Below are 23,452 nucleotides of genomic sequence, written 5' to 3' on the forward strand. Positions count from 1 at the left end.
AGTTAGCCTTTTTTTTTTGAGGTTGGAGAAAGGGACCATTAGTTTGTTCCATGGTCAAGCCAAAAATGCCCTCGTTTCCCATGAAGCTTAGCAAGTCAGTAAAACAGGAAACAGAAAAAGGTAACATTTTCCTTAAGGAAAAATATAGTAAAAGACAATTTAAAGATTTTCCCAGGAAAAAACTGCAAGAAATGTAGTTTCTCCACAGAAAAAGTAGTTAACAGAAAAGTAAAAAAGTGCTCTCTCATTAAAAAGATATCAAATTCATGAGAGAGTCAAGGGAATTTTTTTCATAACTTAAAAATACTTGTTTCTCATAAGAAATTATTTTAAACAACTGAAAAATGAATGTGTGAAAAATGAATGTGGAATTTTTTTTCACCATAGGGAACTTAACTGCCCAGCAATGGAACAGCATTAACTGACTACTATCTGTTAAAAGCCTGCAAGGAAGAGCTCTCTTCAGTAGTAGGAAAGCTCTAACGGCCCTTGCATCCAAACCTTTTTAGTCAGCTTGAGCTGACTTAATGGTTTGGGCATGTGGAAAGTGCCCTGAAGTACTGGATGCTGGCCAGCTGTTATATCCTATGCAGGATATAACTGATACAGCTAAGGCTACTGCAGCAGTGATCAATATGAAGACCATAATACTACTCCATGTCTGTCATAGACACTGCTCCTATAACGATCATCATGCATCTGTATAACATGAGATGCAAGCCTACAATGTTTTACTGATCTGGAACATTAAAATATGTTGTGTATTACTGAAAGTACCCCAAAACCATAACAAAGAACTGGGGAGTCCATCTCTACAAAGAGGCCAGTCACAAGTGGAGTCCCTTGGGGATCGGTCCTAGGACTGCTCCTTTTTGGCATTTACTTCTCTGAAGTGAAGGCCAATGTCAATGGCTGACTAAATTTGCAGATGATTACAAATTAGGAGCAGTCACAGAATTCCCCACTGACACAAATGTTCTCCAGGAAGGGCTGACACAGACAAATAACTGGTGTCAGAGCCAAGGACTAACACTAAATGCCAAGAAATGCATAATAGTATCCTCTGAGAAGTCATCCGCTCCTGGTAACTATCACATTGACAACACATACCTAAGAGTTGACTCAGTATCGTGAACTTGGGGACACACAGACAGTAAACCATCATTTGATCATCACTTGTCTACTGTAGTAAGGAAATCATTATATGCTGTGCATATGGCAACTAGGTCCATGAACTCCTTGTTCCACTGTATTCAGCATTCACCAGACCTATAATTGAGTACAATGTCCCCTTTAGTATGTATCTAACCACACATATCCAACAACTGGAATGTCCACAGAGGTTCTAAAGACTTAAACCTTGCCTGTGATATAAACAGGACCTTCTGGAGACAGAGGTATGTATCCCAGAGACTACCCCTTCTCTGGAACAGGCTCCCCATCTATGTGATGCAGAGTTACTCCCTAACCTAATTCAAGTGTAACTTGGACAACTGGATGGAGACAGGAAATTCATCCCTGGTTTGGCACCTATGTCTCTAATGGACAAAGACAGCCTATAAATGGTTCATCTCCCAGTCTCCTGCTTGTAAATGTTTCATCTCACAAGCTCCTACTTACACTTATCAAGGGTACCAGAATCATCAAAGATATGGGATGCATGGCTTGGTTTAAAAAGGCCGCTGTGGTTCTTAGCCTAGTAAACACCTATGGATCTATGAACAGTAATTATGACAGTCAAAATAAATGCTACTAAAATGCACCACTATAGGTAACAGAGTATGAACAATGGTGGTTAACCTACCTGAGGCTTTTTTTCTTCTCTCTTCTTTTTTATCTTTTTTGTGCATAGCTGCATTTTCTGTTACAAGTGATCCTTGCTTTAGATCTTCCTCGGTTAGCAAGAAAACAGGATTATTTGTCATCTCCTGAAAATGTACAAGGAGTCTTAAAAACATTTTTTCTTTAAATTTCTCACAGAAATCTAGCTTAAACTCTGACAATATTGTCAAAGATTCAATGCAAAAGTAAGTGGGATTGGACACCACAGCCCTTTTTCCTTTACTTCTTTTTACAGATAATATTTCTCCACATGAGGACAATGAACAGGAAGAAATCTGTAATTACTTCTCTTGGTCTTTTTTGTAATAAAAATAAAGTTTGCTACAGTATTTAATGACCCTCAGACTGTACAATGCTGAATATCAAACTGCTGTATTTCATGAAAGAATACTGTAATAAAACAGACCATGACAGAGAATAAGAAAGTATCATTTAAACTTTAAAAAAATATAAAAATGCAATAATGCTTCAGTTTCTTATACTCAGAATCCCACTTCATGTATATTAAAGTCAAGGAAATAACGACGACTTACCATAAAGAGGTCAAAAGAATAAGGAGAAGGGGAATGGAAATGCCATACATCCTCCATCAGAATCTGGAAATTCATGGGGGTGGGGAGGAAGGAACATGAACTGTATGGTTGTATGCAATCTTCTTCTTTTTCTTTCGGCTTTTCCTGGTTAGGGGTCACCACAGCGGATCATCTGTCCGCTCTTGATTGGCAGTGGAGTTTTACAGTGTTGAGTTGCCAGCCCGGCACCCAACCATCCACAGAAGGCACACACACACTAACACCTAGGGCCAATTTAGAGTGTCCAATTCACCTACTGCATGTCTTTGGGATGTGGGAGGAAACCGGAGCACCCGGAGGAAACCCACGCGACCACAGGGAGGACATGCAGACTCCGCACAAAAGGCATCCCAGCCGAGAATCGAACCAGAGAACCTCTTGCTGTGAGGCGACAACACTAACCGCTGCACCATATGGCTGTATGCAATATTCACCAAAAAAGTACATAAACTATTAAAATGGCTGCCCTCTTGTGTTTGGAATTAACATACCAATATATTCGCAACCCTCAGACCAGATGACTAAATGCACTATCACTAACTGCTGAAAAGGACAGGCAAGACTTTGACTCCAAGAGGGGAATAAACATAAGAAAAGAACAGACAGCAATCAGTGTAAGTGGGAGCACAAGCAGTAGCATGTGCTTCAGCCTAAGTTTTGGGTCAGGTAATGCCTGTTTGTGCAGCTGTTGATTTGGAGCATTTTTTTTCTATCTTGAGTTTTATTTTTTGACGGCATAAATACTTTTGTGTGTTTTAAGTTAACAAGGGATGGGTATGTTCTGAAAATGTATTCAGTTTTTTGTTTGAGGGTTTTCATTAAAACAAAAAGTCTTGGAAAATGTGATATAGGTTCAAATGGAGATGAGAAGAAACAACTGTATACAAGATCATCTTACCAGACAATGTGTGCATGACACAGAAAAGTTGAAAACACACAATTAAAAAATTGTTATGAATAATATGTGGGAACAATAGCTTCTTACCACAAAGTATTATCTTGAAAAGTAAATTGCCTTACAGGTATAGACAAAAAGGAGCAAGCATTGAAATTATATTAATAAATGCAGAGTCCAAATAGCAATGCTGCAGGAGACACATTTGTAAAGAAAGGAGCACAAGAAACGGATTTCAGAATGGATATTCAGCAGAATATCAGAGGCTAAGAAAATGGTGAATAATTACATTAATTGCTAGAGGGGCTCCAATAGTGATAGAAGAGGGGAAACATAACAATGGTAGATTTGTGGCAGTAAGGTGTTATTAGCAAGAAATGCGGATTATGACATGTATTTATATTCCAACAAAAAAAATGCTATTATGGACTTTAAAAAAAACTGGGGAGAAATAATCAGTTTTCAGCAGGGAATGTTACTTACAGGTGGGTACTGGAGCTTAATTTGCAACAGTGAAAATGTATCAGTGGGGCCCAGAATGGTAGACTTCTAAAGAAATTTATGAAAATATTTAGTATGGAAGATGTGAATTCAGTAGTAGGAACTCCGAAAGAATTTAGATATTATTCCCCAAGGTACAATAACTGGGCTTGGCTAGATAGAAATTATATTTCACAGGAATGTGTGCATTTAATTGAAAACTTCAACATACATCCAATAACTATTTCAAATCAAGCACCAATACAACCAAAGATAAAAATGCAGGATACCGAAGTAAAAATGAGACACTGGTACTTTCCCACTTGCCTGTTAAAAAGAAAGAAATTTAAGGAGTGGGTTGAGGAAATTATTTGAAAGTTGCTGGGGAAGATTGAAATATCTTCAAAAGTTACAGCTAGTGAGTGGGATAAAATGAAAATAGAGTTTAAAAATAGGGTTGAAATAAGATAGGAAGTGATAAAGTTAAGTAGTAACAGGAATTACTTAAAAGGGCTGGCAAATGTTAAAGTACTTCAGAATAAGTGGATCTCATAGAACAAGAAGAGGTGTAAATGCAGAGTGCTAAAAACAAAACAAGGGAGTATGTGGATAATATACATAAGTTTAGAAAGACTGTTGTTAAGCAACTATTTTTGGTAATAACTCCAGTGCACAAAAATGTTTAGCACAAGGATTTAGATAGTAAAAAGTAGAAAGGGTTATTGCCAAAATCATGGAGCCTATAACAAGGAAAAACACAGAGATCCTGTTGAGGCATCAGAAGTACTTCAGAAAATTTATGAAAATTTGTATAAAGCAGAGAAATGTAGAAATCAACAAAGAGCAAAATGTTACTATCTATGGAAGACTTAATTATGCCAAGTTTAAGAGGTAGATTAGGCTCAACAACTAACAGTTAAGATTGTAGGAGATGAGATAAAAACAGTGATGTAGAATAAATCTTCAGGAATGTCTCCAGGAACAGACGGTATTCCTGTGGAAGTGGAGAAAGGAGATTTTGCCAGTAGGAATGACTGCAAGAAGGAGTACTGAAAATAGAAAAGAGAAAGATGGAATTTACTAGAGAAAACTGGCAAAGGAACCAACATATTTGGAGTGAATAACTACAAAGGAGAAGGTAACAGAGTGGTATGAGGCCAAGAAGACGTTTTGACAGTGGGCTAGAGACTGCCTTCCCTACCAGGAATTAATCTCAGAGTATAGGCAAAGAGAAAGGAATAAAGGAATCTTAAGTGAAAGATCTGGTCTTTAGTTGAATCTGGAACATACCTACTGTTACAAAATGGATAATTAGTACAGCGTATAAATATTGCATGATAACTGTAAGAATTAATTAGAGGTGGTTATTGAAGATTAGGAAGAGAGAGAATGGAAAAGCAATTTACAAGAGAACAATGGAAGGACATACATATGGCTCTCAAGTATGTAACAAAGTCTAGAATGTGTGGGATCTTTGCATGGAAGTGTTTTTACAGGAATTTTTATAACCAAATCATAAATCAAATAATTTTTCCTCAGGTCTATAGTAAATGGAAGTGTGATGAGGAAGAAAAAGGTAACTGCAAACATGTTTTGGGAGTGTAATAACTTGGCAGATTTAAAAAAATCCCTACAAAGTACTCTGTCAGAAATATTGGGTAAACAAATGGCTGTAACTAGTAAAATGATTCTTTTGAGCTGGGCAAATGTTACAAAATATCATTTCCAAATTAACTTACAAAAACTTTGAATCAACTGGCTAACTTTAAATCACAAATACAGAAGGGCTCATACCTGAAATAAAAAACAGTATTAAGGCTGGCAGTATTCTCAGACATTTATCAGCACACATATGAGAACAACTTATTAACTTTAGCAAAAATTCCACCCTTCTGGAATAAATGTCTCCTTAGCAATGAATGAAGGGTATCTACATATCATTTTTTTATGATTTTAGTAAGGAATTTCATATTGTCAAACAAAAATTATTATTATTGATTTAAGAATATATTTATGGATTATTTATGTAGCATGCACTGCCATTCACTAAATCTTCAAAAGGATGAGATAAACTATTCAGAACTTCAACTTAATCCATTTCACCTCCACCTTTACTTACATATACTAACCTCATGGTCAATTACCTGTAGGGAAAATAAGATGGCTGAACATGATCAACAGAATGATTTCAGGTCCCCCAGTAAGAAGAACATGAGAAAAAGGGCCACTGAAACTATCAGTCTGGGTAAAATTCAGTCACTGGCTAGTAATTACACAGTCTGGATACCAGCAGGGAAGAAATTTGGAGAACTTGAGAGAAAATCAACAAGAAAAAGGAGAAGAAAAAAAATGGCTGGCAAGAATCCTGCAGCAAAAAAAGAAGTTCAGGTTTCAGCTATGGTACAGGAGATTCAGTGATTCGGTGACGTAGTTTCCATACTAAGTTGGATGGACATTTAAGCATCTGCTTTATTAAGCTCCATATGCAAAAACAATATCTTTAAACCATGAATCTAACAGTTCCTTGAAAGTAGATAGCTCTTTAATACATCCAGTAGTTCCAGACAAATAATTCTATATCCTACCAGCTCCTGAGTGAAACAAAGTGCCTATTAAGCCTAACTGTAGGTATATTTAGTCACCCCTCAGAAGTGTATGTACAATTTCATACAAAGATACGTTTTCAAGACTCTTACTATAAGGAAGTTGTGACACCTAGCTACATACATCATGTATTTTGTACACTCTCAAGTATCTTAAACTGTGAGATAACCGAAACACAAAATGAACAACCATGCTGAATATGAAATAAAGGAGGATATTCTTAAGAAGAATATAGCAATTCCTAGTGGTGTTTTAAATATGTTCATCAAATTTCAATGAAGAATCCACTAATACACCCAAAGCCTTAATCAGATTTTAAGAGCAAACATACTTATCCAAGGCAAAGGGATAAGAGTGGTTTCTGGTCACAAAATGAAGGACCATAGATTTATTATTAACACCCTTTAATGATACCCAATTAGACTATCCAAATATTTTTGGAGATGATAATGTTCTCCAGTAAGAGTAACAATACTGCCAATTTTAATATTATCAGCAAATTTGCTTAACCAAATAATGTATGAAGTTGGACAATCGGATATTAACAAACCACAGAGTAATGGTCCTAATATGGGCCCCTGAGGTTATACCCTTCCAGATGGTCATGTATTTGGAGCATTTCTTTCTAAATTTAACTCTGTACTGTTTGCCAACCAGTTTGATATCAGCTTTCCTCAAAGATTTAACAAAACGTGCATGAGGGACATAGTCAAACTTCTTGGCAAAGTACATATAGATCACATCCACAGCCAGTCCTTAATTAAAGGATTTACAACATTTTTATACAAGTTAATCAGATCTGATGAACCAGATCTCCCTGAAATAAATACATGCTGTTATATGTCAGTACTGAAATCAATCGTATGCTAAAATGATAAGCACAGTGCCCACTCAAAACATGTTCCCAAAATACAAGTCAGGATAAAAGGGCTATAACTGTCAATAGTTAAACTGGGCTTACATTCTGAATTTGAATCGTAACTGCCTCTTTCCATATATCTCGTACATAACCATCAGTAAGGGATCTTTGAAATAAATCCGATAAGCAGGATATAAATTTGCAATAACCACCTTCAAAAAGTGCCCATTTAAACCATCATGCCCAGAAGATTAATTTATCTTAAAATTAAGGAATGTCTTCCAGTAATTTAGAGGAAACAATAAATCAAATATACTCAGGGATAATTAAAATAAATTGAACACTGAAGGAATATATCAACTCAAAGAACAGAAGGCCAGAAATAAATAATAAAATATACGAAGCTTTAACTAGCGATTTAGATGAATTGATAAACTGCAAACATCATAGGATGAAATGAAGAAAAGCATGGCCGAGTATGAAGTAGAGTTAGAAGACAGCACATAGAGAAAACCTGAGATTTTGTGCTGTACCAGAGAAACTGGAAGGAACATACTGCATTAACTTTATGAAAGTACAAACAAGCAACTGGATTGGTGTTTCACAGCACGATTTGTTAACTGAAAGGGGAGACTATGTATATGCTCCAAACCTGGCCTTGAGGAAGGAGCCAAGTCCTGTATTAGTAAAGATACAATCATACCAGCAGAAAGAGTTTATCCTGACAAAATTGTGGCAGAAAAGAAATAATATTAAAAACTGGAGATAAAAGAATGTTTGCAGAAAATGATTATTCCCTGAATATCAGGCAGAAAAGAATCAAGTTTATTCCAGCTACAAGGAAATGCCATGATGAGATTCAAGCTGTTGAATTCATCTGTTCTTTGAATACCTTTTTCTTGAAAGACCAAAGCCATTTTTTTGCAAGTCTGGCTAAAGAAGAAATAAAAAAAAAATCTATCAGTGAGCTAGAAAACAGCATTTTATTCTTCGATTGATCAGAAGTTTCATCGAAGATGCAAATCAACAAAAATAATCTTACTGAAGAGTCATAGTCTTCCCACTCACAGAACTGGACGGCCATTCACTGGACCATGCGCTCATGTGGATGTCTGCACCCCCCCCCCCACTATATATATCAAATCTGAGATCGCATCATTTTTCCAAAAGTAAAAGTAGAAAAAAGAGGCAAGGGGCATGTGAAAAGGAAGAAATCAAGATTGAATGTGGAAAGTTTAAAGAACATTACTGTAAGGAGAAAGACAGATGACAAAATGGATTAAGCTGTGGATGTTCAAAGTCAGCTGAATGAGCACGTCATGCTTGCAAATGTAAAAAGATTAATGCTGATGAAGATCATTCCTTTGTAATAGCTGATAGAGGAGATATTACTGAATTAGAAGTTGAAGATTCTTCAGATCTGGTCAGAAAAGATATTTTTGTAATGGGAGATTCAACTATTAGAGGAACTATTACTTAAATCTACATAGAAGTTAATGAACATCAAATAGTGTTATGTTTGCCAGGAGCAAAAAACAGATCTGAGGCTGGCCTTAGAATGCCTTAATGTAAGGAAGTACAGATCTGTTTTTATTCATGTCGGTACACATGATCTCATCTGTAAGGACTCTCTCTGTTAGTAGGGAACTTATAGCCCTCTTAGACAGCATAGCTTGCACATGTGTTAGGATGTAATTTTCACAAATCACATATAGAAAAGATTTGAGTCATACCAGCATGAATGAAAAGATTTTTTGGGTAAATACCTACTTGAAAAAAAATGTCTGGTTTTAAAAAATGGAAATGTGTACAGCATCCGAGCCTAATTTTGGGCACACATGTTCAGACAAGATTGTGTGTACTTGTCAAGATCAGAGAAGTTCATTTTTGCAGAAGATATTTTGCAATATTTGACAAACACAAGGCAGGAGTTTTGCCAGCTCAAAAGTTTAATATTCAAAGATATCAACATTTGATGCACCTTTGATGGTTGTTAATGCTAGAAGCATTAATAATAAAGTTTTTTTTACTGGAAATTTTACTATGTTCCCACAAGAATGCTGTTGTTATTCTTTGTGAAATGTGGTTAAAGAACAAAGACTGTAAACAAGTTCTGTCATGGTATAACTGTTTTTACTGTTAACAGACAGTCTAACAAAAGAATCACGTGGATGTATTATGATAGAGATTAAAGATACTTACGAGACCTGTGATTATTACATGTTCAATGATAACACCAATACTATAGATTGTATAACTGTGACAATAAAGACAACCCTGGAACATATAACAATTGATGGAGTGTACAGACCACTAAAGCCAAGTTCTGATGACCTAGAGGAATTCATATATTTCCTGTATGAAACACAGGAGGGAAGAATACATAGTAGCTGGGGACTTAAATTTACCAGAAACAGACTGTAATAATACAGATTCAACAATATTAGTAAGGAAATTATTTGTAACATACATTCAGGAACAGCAATTGCTTCTGACTGTAAAAAAAAACAAAAAGACTTACCATGGAATGTTTGTGTTTCTGTAGAAATTACGGTTACTTCATGTAAGTTTTACCACCATTGATGTGCAGTAATCATGTGGTTATAAAGGTTAATTTGTTGCTAGATAACTTTGACAAACTGAAATCTAAACCAATGCACAGAAGATAAATAGCACAAAAACAGTCACTATGTAAAACTAATTGGAATGATGCATTTACTGGAAAAACTGCAGAAGGAATGTGGAAAGTTTTGAAATAGAAACTGTTTAAATGCAAAAAAACTCAAAAAAAATAAGTTCTAGGCACACAACATCAGGAGGATATATTTCCATAAAAATGAGAAACTTGATTAAGGTGAGAGACCAAAAGATATAAGAAATGGAAAAGACGTCAAACTACAAATTTGAGAACTGAAATAAACAAACTGGAAAGATAAATTAAATACAGTGTGAGACAAGATCAAGAACTTTTTGAGGAAAATTTATATAAAAATATTGAGCATAATAGGAAACCATTTTATAGATACACAAGATGTAAAAGGAGTGAAGACATGTGCATTAATAAAGTGCATGTAGATTCTAAAATTTGTTCTCAGACACAATACAAAATCCTATGCAAAACCAACGTGGCTGCACAAAGGGAGTGATAAGTTGTCCTAGTGGCATCCAGGTATCCTCAAATATGGAAATCATATTTGATAATTTTGAAAAAGAACTATACAAACTGGATCCAAAGAAAGCACAAGGAGGAGACATAATTAGTAATAATGACCTAAGAACACTTCAGCAAGAACTTACAGTACCATTATATATATATTATTTACTAGATCATATAAATATGGGGGGATTCCTCAAGATTGGAGACGTGAACTTATTAAACCTGTCTTTAAGGGAAAGGGGAGTAGAGCAAACTCAGACTCATACAGGTCCTTAAGTCTACTTTCAAATGGAGAAGGTAATATTGGATATGTTATTGTCAGAAATGGAAAGGTTGGGACTTGATGATGCATGAAATAGATTACTGAATTATATTAAAACAGCCACTAGTTCAGATATTTTAAGAACAGCCTAGACACTTATGAGAACAACTGTTTTGGTATACTGGCAGGCTAAGAAGGACATTAAGGCCCGTGCTTGAAATATTTGCATGTATGTATGTATGTAAAGGAAAAGTGGAGTAATAATACTGATTGCTGGATGGGCTCCAACAGTGACAGAAAAGGAAAAAAAAAACAATAATGCTAAATTTGTAGTAGAAAGGTGCTACTGGCTAGGGAGGAGGATTTAGCATGCACTTATTTATGCTCCACCAAAGACTGCTGCTACAGAACTTAAAAAATCTTAGCAGAACTACTCAGCTTTCAACATGGAATACTATTTATGCCTACGGAATCAAACTTGATTTGCAATGGTGATAAAGAGTGAGGAAATTAAGGAATGGGTAGTGGAAATAAGTCAAGGGTTATTAGGGAAGACAGAAACTTATTCAGAAGAGTAGCTACTGAGTGGGACAAAATTAAAATGAAGTTAAAAAATAGGATAGAAATAAAGAGAGAATGCGATATGGAAATGAAGTAACAGGAATTATTTAGAGTGACTGACAAAGGTTAAATTATTGCAGAAGAAGGGGAATCTGACAGAACAAGATGTGGAGCAACTGCAAAGTGCCAAAGGAAAACACAAGGAGTATTTAGATAACTAATTTTTTATACAACTCAGGAGCACAAAAGATTTTGCCACAACAACTTAGACAATAGAAAGTAGAGGGGACTGTCTTCAAATTTAGTGGGCCTAAGACAAGAAAAACAACTAAGATCTGATAAAGGTAATAGAAATATTTCTGACATTTTATAAACATTTGTATAAGATAGGAAGAGATGAAATAAAAAGGTGATGCATAATCAATCAACATGGAAGTCTCCATAAACAGATGGCATTCCTGTGGAAGTGTGGATGTTAGGAAGGGAAAAAGTGAGAGATTTGGAAGGTTTAACAGTATTTTAAAAGCAGGAGGGCAGCACCTGATGTTGAACAGATCACCATACCCCAAATTATATACACACATATGTACAAATACATATGTTTGCATATATACACACACATACATATATATATATATATATATATATATATATATATATATATGTGTGTGTGTGTGTGTGTGTGTGTGTGCATATATTTATGTGTGTGTGTGTGTGTGTGTGTGTGTGTGTGCGTGTGTGTGTGTGTGTGTGTGTGTGTGTGTGTGTGTGTGTGTGTGTGTGTGTGTGTGTGTGTGTGTGTGTGTGTGTGTAGGGTGCCATTCATTTGGTCTAATTTTAGATGTTAAGCAATAAAGCAATAAAGAAAGAAAGAAAGAAAGAAAGAAATTTGCTCAAATCAGAATGGAAGGCACAGAGGAAAGCAATCAACCAGAAAGTTCTACCTCTAAATTCTATCTTAGTGATGCTACATCACAACCAGACATCTAGGCCCCTCCCCAGAGAAAATAATACTTCTGCTATTAAAGAAATTCAGTACAGTGAATATGCAGCTCAGAGCTTCTGTACAAATTAAAGAGAGGCAGCAAATTTGTCTACATACAGTAACAAAACAGTACAAATTGCTTTAAGAGAGAGTGGCCAGTAAATGCTGTGCACCATATGACTACCTATAGTTCATAGTAAAGCTTTTTTCTGATGAGCATACATTATATCTCTCTCTCCTCCTCACTGTCAGTGCCTACAAATGAAGGAACTGCAGGTAAGTAAGTACTTTATTTTCATTTTTTCTTACTTGTGGTTCCTTTCATAACAGTGACTCAGGCCTGTGAAGGTGAGACAAGAATCACTCTGATATTTAATAAGCTGAAGAATGGTAAAAGGAGCTGTTTCTGATCGAGCTTTACACATTATTAGCAGCCCTATCTTGTCTGCTTAGCCAGACATATTATTTACTTTTAAAGGCTGTTTTGTAAGGAGAAATATAGGGTGGTATTCATAGTCCCAAGGTTTATACTTGCTCAACTAGTATCTGCTCAAAGCACAGCTACACCTATATACAAATAAACAGAACACAGGCTAATTGTTATGACTAAGGCAATGTGAAAGCATGTGTGAAGGAACACCCACTTTCTATAACTGCTTAAAATGGGAAAATGGTTCAGTTACATGTGCATTTATGTGTTAATGTGTAAAATCTTGATTAATTTCAGATATATTCAGAAGTTGTAGATGAGCGTGGTACTCAGCAAGCCCGCTTGAACTAGTGGTGGGTAGTTAAATCAAGCAGTGCAGCTATTCAGAATGAATTCTTAAAAAAAGACAAAGGGATTATGTATTGATTACAAGGGTGTCCTTATGTGAACACCATGATTGGTTCTTTGTAAGGTGTGAAAGGGGATAATAAGATATGTGTGTGTGTGTGTGTGTGTGTGTGTGTGTGTGTGTGTGTGTGTGTGTGTGTGTGTGTGTGTGTGTGTGAGTACATATTATGTAAACATTTACAGTTATGTGTATGCATAGGTATAAATACGCTTATACATATTTGCCCATATATATTTTGGGTTTTCATACAAGCATACATTTCTAGGTGCACATGCCTGCATTTACTCAACGAATATTTACACTGTTATCCTAACATTCTTTACAAACCTGTTTACAAAACTATGGAAATGAAGAGAGAAAAACAAGAAAAGGTAAAATGTTTACTGTAGTTTTCCGGCCTTCTCTCCCGAACCTGCAATACCTATTGGACCAGCTGGTCATGACTTTGCCTCTGCAGGCTGTCATCCCTGTGTGAACACTGCTGTCCAGAGCAGGGAATCCCTGTAATGGATGACAGGTATTTCCTTAACTCCTGCCAGATGTCTATTTTTTTCAACTCAATGCAGGCTTCCACATGTTCAACATTATGCAGTTATGACTGCTGCAAGAGTTAGACCATGACTTTGGTCTCCTTATCAAACTAGTTTGGAGCACAACCCGAAGCCTTTACAGTTACTGCCATCCTAAAAAGTGCCAGAACAAAAGTGATGAATATAAGTGCAGGACATAGGATCAATAGGTGTGGACCACACCCTCTGAGGTATGGCATCAGCATGCACAACCCATGCAGCCATATAAGGGTAAAACCTATGGAAGTGATAGCAGTGTCAAGTTTGGTTAACCAAATGTATTGAAGCAGATACATGGACACCTTGTGTTTTTCGTAGCTATACCTTATTTTGCACTGTGAAAGGAAATCAGTGATCAATCCACTAATTTAACATATGTTTCAGTGTGTATTTCGTCATGCAGAGGAATGTTCTGACCTGGATTCCACAATGCCTTTGTGGTGGTTTAGTAATAAGTTATGGCAGCATGACTGCAAAAGTATTGTTGGTGATATTCCATTCATAATTACTATTTTGTAACTGTATTACATCAGTATGTTTAAACTGTATTTCTGGATTCAGCCAAAGTGAGTGAATGTTAGGAAGCGATAAGGTGTGCCATAGTTTTATGGATGCACATGGAATAGGTTCACTACACTCCAACCTTAATATTAGCTCACTGCAGATACATATTCCAATGCTGTAGCATATTTACATTTGATGGAGACATTATATGTGCTGTCACACATTCTTCCTCACAATGCAGAGTATCCATGACTAACCGAAACCTGCATTCAGCCAGGCTCAGTGACAATTATTTATTTACTTGGCATTTGTTGTGGACTGAAGTGTGCCCATTTTCAGAGGAGGCCCAAGGAGAGAAACTCCACAATCACAATATTTCAAAAATCAAGTACAGACATTTTAAATCACAAAGTATCATGTGACACTACAAATCATAAGAGTGAAAAATATAATGAAAATAAAACATCAAACATATGTTTCACAGTAAAGTACAATGAAAAACAACAACATGAGTTGTAGAAAATATGTGAGGAAAAACTCAACAGTCATATTATTTGTTACATAGAGTAGTATGTGATAAATGAGACCTGAGACAATTGTAAGACATTTTAAAGAGATGGAATGGTAGCCCTTCTGATGTTTGCACTGCTCCCCAAGCACGTCAGGGAAACTTGTCATCCCAAAGAAGGCACACATGGTTCTTGCTTGAGTCTGTGGTGATACTGGTAGATAAATACCTGAGACATAGCCAACATATCGCCAGTCTGTCTCTGCAAGGTCCCTGTAGCAAGTATTGTGAAGGCTATAGTATATCCCACAGGTATAAGAAGGCCACATATCCTGCCAGTTCCCATTTGTGAGCCATACAAACTTACTACAGACCCTACAATAGTCCTGTCCACTCAATCTATTCAGAATTTCTTGATTAAAAAAGTTATAATGAGTTATTCTTTGCCTTTATCTTTGCCTGCTTGGCCGGCAAATGCTGTTGGGTGCAAGTGTTTTGTCTCAGCCAGGACAAACAACTCACAAGAAGAAACAGCTAGGCTGGCACCAAAAGCAAGGATCTTCACTAAATGCAAAGCAGATATAAAAAGCGCAATTTTGTATTCTGTAACACTTCTGTGCACAGCAAAAAATTACTATAAATCACAAACAGGTGAGAAGAGGGCTTAATAGCATAAGACTTTCTAAACCATTTCTCACTTTCCACTAGCTCTTCATTTACATACATTCACAGAAAGCTGTTGTGCACAAGTACAATTTGCTTCGATGAATCATTAAAAAACTACACTTAACCATGACCTGTACAGACAGTCTTTACACCTAAGCTCAATGACTATGAATACCACCCACAGACTTCACTGGGGAAGAATAGTACGCAAAACTACTGACAGCTTTATAAAGCTGTCAAGGTAGTCACCAAAGTGCAGGAACTACCTTACTAAACTTAAATAAAAGACAAACATAGCTAAGAAAGCAAAAATGAGATCTGATACATAATGACTACATTTTCATACTCTGGATTTAACGTGATTTACAGGAAGCTGCAAATGCAAAACCTAAGAATACATACAGAAAATAGTTTCACCAACACATCAAACATTACTATAATTAAAACTACTGTTTGCTGGATGACTGGCTTGTTAGTGAGATTTAGTGACTCAAGAGCAGCCTAGTTGTCAACTTTTCTATGCTAGAATATGCATGGATTCTACAGAACTCGAGAAAAATGGAAAATAATAAATCTAGAAGGAACACAGAAGTATAAAAATACCTAAATCACAGGTGTTTTGCTCCTGTTATAAGGACAAAGTGAAGAGGATTAAACACTGTTGATTACGTTGTTCTTCAAGTTACTATAGGTTGACAGCAGACAGTACTGATTTTCAAACTATCACAGAATGATTCCCTTTTTCATAACATAGATACATGAAGAATCTACATTACCTCATACAAGAGATAATGAATTTAATATCACCATTAACAGAATAAAAAGGCAACCTGAATTGTTCTTATATGGAGAGGATTATCAAGATTACTTGTATCTAATTCATCTTTGGAGTCCTTTACATGAGACTTACATTATGGGGAGTCAATATACACACCATATGATGGTTGGTATATGGAAATAATTCCCTACTATATATATATATATATATATATATATGTCTGTGTGTGTGCGCGCGTGTGTGCTTCCATATATGCTAACAAAGTACATGAAACACTACATGCTGCAGTTTTTCTGCAAAGAAAATACATGTGAAATAACATTATACTGTTGCTGTTAACTTCAAAAAGAGATCAGATAACTTAATATTTTAAAAATGGACCAAAGACAATACAATACCTTTTCTGCTTTGCGATGCATTAACTGATCAAACAGTGATGCACAGTGGTTGATAAACTTCTCGCTCACCACTATAGTGTTACAGAATATCTCAACAGAAGACTGCTTATTTAAGGTTCTCAGTACCTGTTGGAGCAAAACTGCTGCATCTTCAACTGAGAATGAGCTTGGCAACAAAGGCTACAGAAAGAAAACAGAGAAAATTACATCTAAAATGAAATCTTTCTACTTATCTATTAAGAAATCCCAGCAGTCACAATGAAGAACAAAAATGTTAAAAAAACTTTTAGGGAGATTATTGGTATGATGGTAAAAACAGAAAAAAATGCTAAAAACTTTTATGGAGAATATTGGTACAATGGTAAAAACAGAAAAAAATGCTAAAAAACATTTAGGGAAAATAGAGGTTATGTGGTAAAAATACAGTGCTTAACATCATTTCAAGGATGGCCTTCAATTACCTTCCTGTTACAATAAACGTTTATTTTTTTGTCATGATAAAGAAACAAACAATTTTTTGTCATTTACATATATCTTAAAATGCATATCTCATCCATTTAATTTACTGAATAAAACTAGGCCTCATGTATAAGCCGAGAATATTAGTCTTTATATTTTGGAATACACAACATGGACTGCAAGATGTTTAGTACATCCACAGTAATAACCTGGAATTATTTTAATAACAATTTATTTTATTCTATTTAAATTTGTTTACAGAAAAACAGCACTGATCAAACATGACCAATTGCAGGCCCAGTCCAGGCTGTAATAAACATTACAACAGAGTACTGTTATTACAACACAATCAGATAATGCAATACAAATGAAACATTCCCCTCTATACTGTCTACGTTCGTCCTCTGGTCAGCATTCTGTGAGCCACCTCTGCCCCTTTTACACTGTCCTGTCCAAAAGCATAGGACTCCACAGCCTACACTTGCACAGCTACTCAAAGATGAACTCTCTAAGCCTGATACCAACTTGGACAGGAGGAAAAACTTAATTGTTAAGGAGGTGTATATGAACCCTTATTCTTTAACTCTTATCCTAAGCACAACTAATTAAAAAACTATATGAAATGCTACGCTATTTCATTTAAAGTAGTACCTTTACATTTGCCTTTCGCTAACTCCATCTTATTAGAGGATGTCTGTTCCCCCAACAAACTGCCTCTACAAACTACTACTTTACAGTCTTCAAATAGCTTTGGCACCTCTCAAAGTGATTTATTTTATATTGTTTGTGAAGTTAAATCTTGCTTATCTCCAACAGCTGGAAGCTTTTCCTTTCTGTGAAAAATCACCTCTCACTATCATTTCTTCCTCTAAACTCTAGACCTGTCCCTCTTCTCCTTCTAGAATCACATTAAACACAACTCCAACTCCTAGTGTTACAAAACATTTCTTTCATTTTATATGAACAAATTAACCACTATTTGTATAACTGAACTATTATTTTCAACATACCTCACTCTATCTGCAATTGTATCTAATTATTAGCAGGACTTCTACCTGACTGATTCCTCAAAGTGCTCAGGTTCCCCTGCTTCACTTCCCTGCCCCCAAATCCCCCCCACCCTCCCCTCCCCACATCCAGCTTTATACTATCCTCAACTCCACCCCACAAATATTTCCTCTAATCCTCATCACCTATTCATTAACGTAACACACCAAACAACTCTATTTTTCTCACCCTCTCATTCCCCTCCACAGCTCTTACACAATCCAGTGATCTTAATCTACATCACCCATGCTAGTACCTTCCACCCTAACCATAATTCTCCTTCTCCTAACATACTCAACATCTTTTCATAATATATAAAACAACAAAATCAACAACTGTGACATCCACCTGCATTAAATACTACAGCAATAGCCAATATGAAACCTTCCCAAGCTTATATGACAAAGTGCCTCTTCTCTATTCTAAACTGAAAGTACTTCAAACACACCTCCCAAACCAAAAAATAAAATTCCATCCCAACTAAACAAAAATGCCTTTACAGACAACTACTATATTTCAAATATTTCCCACTATGGCAATATCTACCCTAGCCCAAGTCCCACTCAAACTCCAATTTGTGTATCCCCTTTAAAATGTATGAAACCTGTTACAATAAATCATTGTTGTATATGTTAATAAAATAATAGACTTTCATGCTTGTACAATTCACTGTATACCATACATAATACCTGCCACAGACACCTGGCTCAAACCTAACATAAAAGACTTGGAGTTTTTTCCTCCCTGGTCACAGTGTAATTCGATCAGCTATATTATAAAAAGGCAAGTGGGATTACCATACTCTACCATAACTCATACATTCTGACCAGTCTCCAATACCAAACCAAAATTCATAAATGCAGAAATTCTCAACAATCTTCATACAAACAAAATACAAAGCATATGTGTTGTAGTACTTTACATCCCACCAGGAAACAATATGCACATTCTACAATTTATTCAGTCATGGATATCAAATACTTTAAAAAATGAAACTATCATACTAGGTGATGTTAATATAAATTGGCTTAACCTAACCTCTGACTTCCTAACCAATACTACATACTTGCTTGGTTATTATTAACTTATTAATTCACCAACTAGATAAAATAAAACTAACAACCAAGGCTCCATTCCTTGACTGGATTCTAGTCTCCAACCCAAGTACAATCATTGCAGATGGAACATTCCCAGACACTTTAAGAGACAACAACCAGCTTATGCCTATAGAGTCATAAGGCCAAAGAACATAATTTATTTATTTGACATTTGTTAACCGGGTTAGTTCGACTGAGCCAAGGCCCTTTTTCAGCGAGGGTCAGAGAGAAAAGCTCCACAGTAACAGAATGAATATAGTAAACAAAATACAGATAGAGTAGATTATAAAATTGATTTACATAATCTGAGCATATCGGAAAACAAAAGCAACACACACAGCAAACGGAGTACGGAACCCACACAAGATAAAAAAGTGGATAATAAAACAGTCATAAAGTTCGAGTGTGGTTCCCAAATGGCATACAAATCACTTGTAAGACTCCAAACGAAAATCCAGCATCCAAATTTTAGTCAAAAAAGAGAACAAGTTTATTCCAGTAAGCGCTTTCACCCTTAGGCTTCTTCAGACTTTTAGTCTGAAGAAGCCTAAGGGTGAAAGCGCTTACTGGAATAAACTTGTTCTCTTTTTTGACTAAAATTTGGATGCTGGATTTTCGTTTGGAGTCTTACAAGTGATTTGTATGCCATTTGGGAACCACACTCGAACTTTATGACTGTTTTATAATCTGAGCATATGATAACAATACATTCTAATATCAAATATTCTGCTGGGACAATTCAGAGAGTAAGTATTAAACACAACATTAGACGGGACTAATTCAGTGTACAACTTATGAGTAAGGATAGAGGAGAGAGAGGGAGTTAGGTGACAGGGAAGTGAAGAGCAAGAGGGGGTCAGTCAAGGAGGATAGTTACAGTAACAGATTATAAAACTTCAAGCAATCTTTCAAAATGTAATCAACAGTCCTTCATAAATTTATTAATAGCAATGGACTGGGCCACACTATCAATTCAATATTTGTAAATACCCTTAATAGTTTACTACTCTCCGCACAAAAAGAACCAAAGTAACTCACCCCCCCCCCCCCCCATGGCTTCCACAGCTGTGTAAACACCTTACGACTGACAGGGGCAGGGAATGGAAAGATTGTCAAAAGCATAAAACCAATACAAACTTACAAATTTTCAGACAACTCCATAACCAAGTTAAAAAACAAATTATTCAGGTCAAAAAGCAATGCTATGTACGCCTACAACTCAATCACAAGCATAATCCCAAAAATATCTGGTCTTCTATAAACTTCCTACTTAACCCAGGATCTAAAAAATACAGTGTACCCCTTCAAACAGCATGCTTATCCAATACCCAATTAATCAAAAGTATATCCAACTTAACTACATGCACTGCTCACATTCCCTCCTCTTCCACAAGTAATTCATCCAACTCTACTCACAGCACATTCCCTTCTCAGAGTACCACCAACTTGTCATATCTTAGCTCTTTATCACTTGTGTTCAATAAAGCTACCTCCTCTAATTTCTCCTTCTTTACCCAACAATCAGGTCACATCATATTCATTATAAAAAATAATACTCAAGTTAGAACCTTCTCTACCTCAGCAGATGACCTCCCACTAGAATACCTTAGACTAGCTGTCAATGCCATAGCCTGTCCCGTTAGCATCTTTATCAATAGCGCTATACTTAAAGCCTGTGTTGTATCAGTATGGATAAAATTCTATATCATTTCTCTGCTCAAAGTAGGCAATTCTACCAACACAACTAACTTTTGCCCCATAGCTATTCTGAACCCTCTCATACAAATCCTAGAAAAATGAGTACACATACAACTTTTTAACAATCACCTTCAAAATCAACTGCTACCCCCTACCCAGCATTGGTTTTCAGCCATCCCACAGCACAATCACTGCCTTATTATCCTTCATGGACACTATAAACAAGGATAGCAATTTAGGCAAACCTGTTTCTTCATAATTCCTTGATCTGTCCAAAGCTTACTATACTGTCTCTCATACAAAACTCCTATATCAACTATCAGTTCTTGGTCTATCATCTCCCAGTCTCCAATGGCTTACTAGCTAACTAGCTAACAAACAACAGTCAGTAAAATGGCAAAGCTCCCTGTTACCATATTTAGCTAACAAAACTGATATTCCCCAATGCTGCATTCTTGCTCCCCTCCTCTTTAATATTTTCATAACTAATCTTCACATCACTTCTTGCCAAGGCTCCCTCAGTCAATAAGCAGATGATTCCACAATTATCTACTCTTCAAACAGATTGTTACACCTTCAACAAATAACTCAAGAAACACTCACTTCTATTGAATAATTGATTACCAGCATCCAGCTTTTGCTTAACCCTAAGAAAACCAAACTTCTCTTCTCCTAAAACTTGTGTTGCACAAAAATAATTTCAAATTTCTCTCAATGAGAGAAATACAGTAATCAGAGCTGTCACACATGCTAAGATACTAGGTGTCATAATAGCTGATAATCTTACATTTGATCTTCATACACAGAACAATATAAAAAAATCAGAAACTTGGTATGCTTTTCAAGCATAAACACTTTCTAAATAAATCTACCAGAACCACCTTTGCCACCACATACCTCTTACCTTCACTACTTTATGGAGTAGCTAAACTTGAAAACTGCCACAATAAAAATTGCTAAGTTTGCAATTAATGCCTCATACTACACCCATCACTGCACAGCTCTTCAGTCTCTTAAATAGCTAGAGCTTCCCTATCATTTGCTTTCCTACAACTGGTTACAACCAACATTATTCATAAACCAGCAGCATGCCTTGCCCTCATCTCTGTCCTCTACACCTATCTCCCCAAAATACCCCTTAGTTCAGAGGATAAACAACTCCTTTCAATTCATAAACCAAACAGGTCATCTGGACAAAGCCTTTAGTTCTATTCTGTAGCTAAAAATGGGACTACCTGACACTCTCCATCATATCTAACCCTAACCTTCTTATCTTTAAGTATTCATTAAAAGAATTCTTATCTAAAATGTGGCTCTTCTCATGCACTAATCCAATCTGACACCGTTACAACAGAGTCCACTTTTCCACTAACCAATTACCGTCCTTTATTTAACTTCCCATTTATCTATTTATTTTGATCTATTTTATTCCTTACCCTTCTAATTACTAGGCCCTGCCCTCCTATTCATACTCATCACCTCCTATAACCACTATACGACCTTAACTCAAACTCACTATCTATAACTCAGACCTGACCATCTTGCTCTTCCCTACATCTTTCTTAACCTATTTTTAATTTTACATCTGTATTATAGACAAAATCTAAGTAATACTGCTCACCTGAACTTTTTAAATATATCGACATTGTATTTTTGTTTTTAATTCTTTTATAAAATGTTTAACTTTTGTTTGTGTAAACCTATGCACTTCTCTTATATAATGTATTTATGGAATGTATGTGTATCTGAAGCTTTTTCCCACGGGCCTCCACTGAAAATGGGTACCTTTTGCGCAGTCAGACTTTCCATGTAAACAAATGTCAACAAACAAACAACAAATAAATAACCACTGGTAGAGAAATTAGTTCTATGTTACATATAAATTCACTATGACAGCAATGCACTTCATCAAAAAACAAACGTATAATCAGATGTGAAGCAAGGTGGATAGTTTACCAATAGAAAACCAGCAGGGCAACAGCATGAAAGTATAGCAGAGTTCAATGTCGATGGAGAAAAGTAAATATGGAAAGGTTATTAAGGAGTTGAATAATTATACACATATTTTCAGGGGAGAGGTTGTATTATGTGTTAGTGAGGGATATGGAAGAGTCAGTGTAGTCAGTAAAAGCATTAGGAGATTTGACAAGACCTGTACTATTGCAAATGCATTTACATTTCTCAAAGAAATTGAGTTGACATTGGAAACTGGAATATTCTGACACTTCAATTATATGTTCAGGTAGGGAATGCCACAGTTTTGGGGCTAGGACTGAGAAGATGTAATCGGTGCAGTGAAATTTAGAGGCAGGCAGTTGGGGTGTGGGTTCTGGGGTTTTAGTGTGGGTTGGTTGTGATAAGTTTCATGATGGAGTGTCAATGGTTAATCAATACAAAGAGCAAGGAGCCTAAGAAGAGGTTTGATCTGCCTTCCTTAGGTAGCCATCTGGCTTTTGATAGGGTGACACAATAATGTTCCATAGGTGGAGAGTTGGTGAAGAACTGACAGACCTTGTTAAAGTCTGGCTGAAGTATTGCCATAGTTTTGTCTGAGGCTGTGGCAAAAAGAAATAAATCATATTCTAATCAGCCGAGTATGGCTCCCTTGCCAATGACAGCTCTGGTAGGGGTAGACAAAAACTGAGATAATTTTTGTGCCCAGAGTGGCAAAA

At 36.0% G+C, this 23,452-nt stretch overlaps 1 protein-coding gene across 2 annotated transcripts in view; it reads right to left on the bottom strand.

Moving 5' to 3' along the window:
• UFL1 (UFM1 specific ligase 1) overlaps positions 1 to 23,452 on the bottom strand; it is a 911,566-nt gene that overhangs the window by 361,837 nt on the left and 526,277 nt on the right. The window contains exons 10-11 of one of the 2 annotated variants that reach the window (XM_044065765.1): positions 16,606 to 16,659; positions 1,805 to 1,928 (exon numbers count right to left, since the gene is read on the bottom strand). In XM_044065765.1, coding sequence (XP_043921700.1) covers positions 1,805 to 1,928; positions 16,606 to 16,659 — 178 coding nt within the window. Of the gene's footprint in view, positions 1 to 1,804; positions 1,929 to 16,479; positions 16,660 to 23,452 lie in introns of both variants that reach the window. The other variant, XM_044065759.1, reaches the window with a different exon arrangement.

The sequence above is a fragment of the Protopterus annectens genome, chromosome 1.part0 (genome assembly GCF_019279795.1).
Source record: "Protopterus annectens isolate FY-2018-M chromosome 1.part0, PAN1.0, whole genome shotgun sequence".
Classification (NCBI taxonomy): Eukaryota; Metazoa; Chordata; order Ceratodontiformes; family Protopteridae; genus Protopterus; species Protopterus annectens.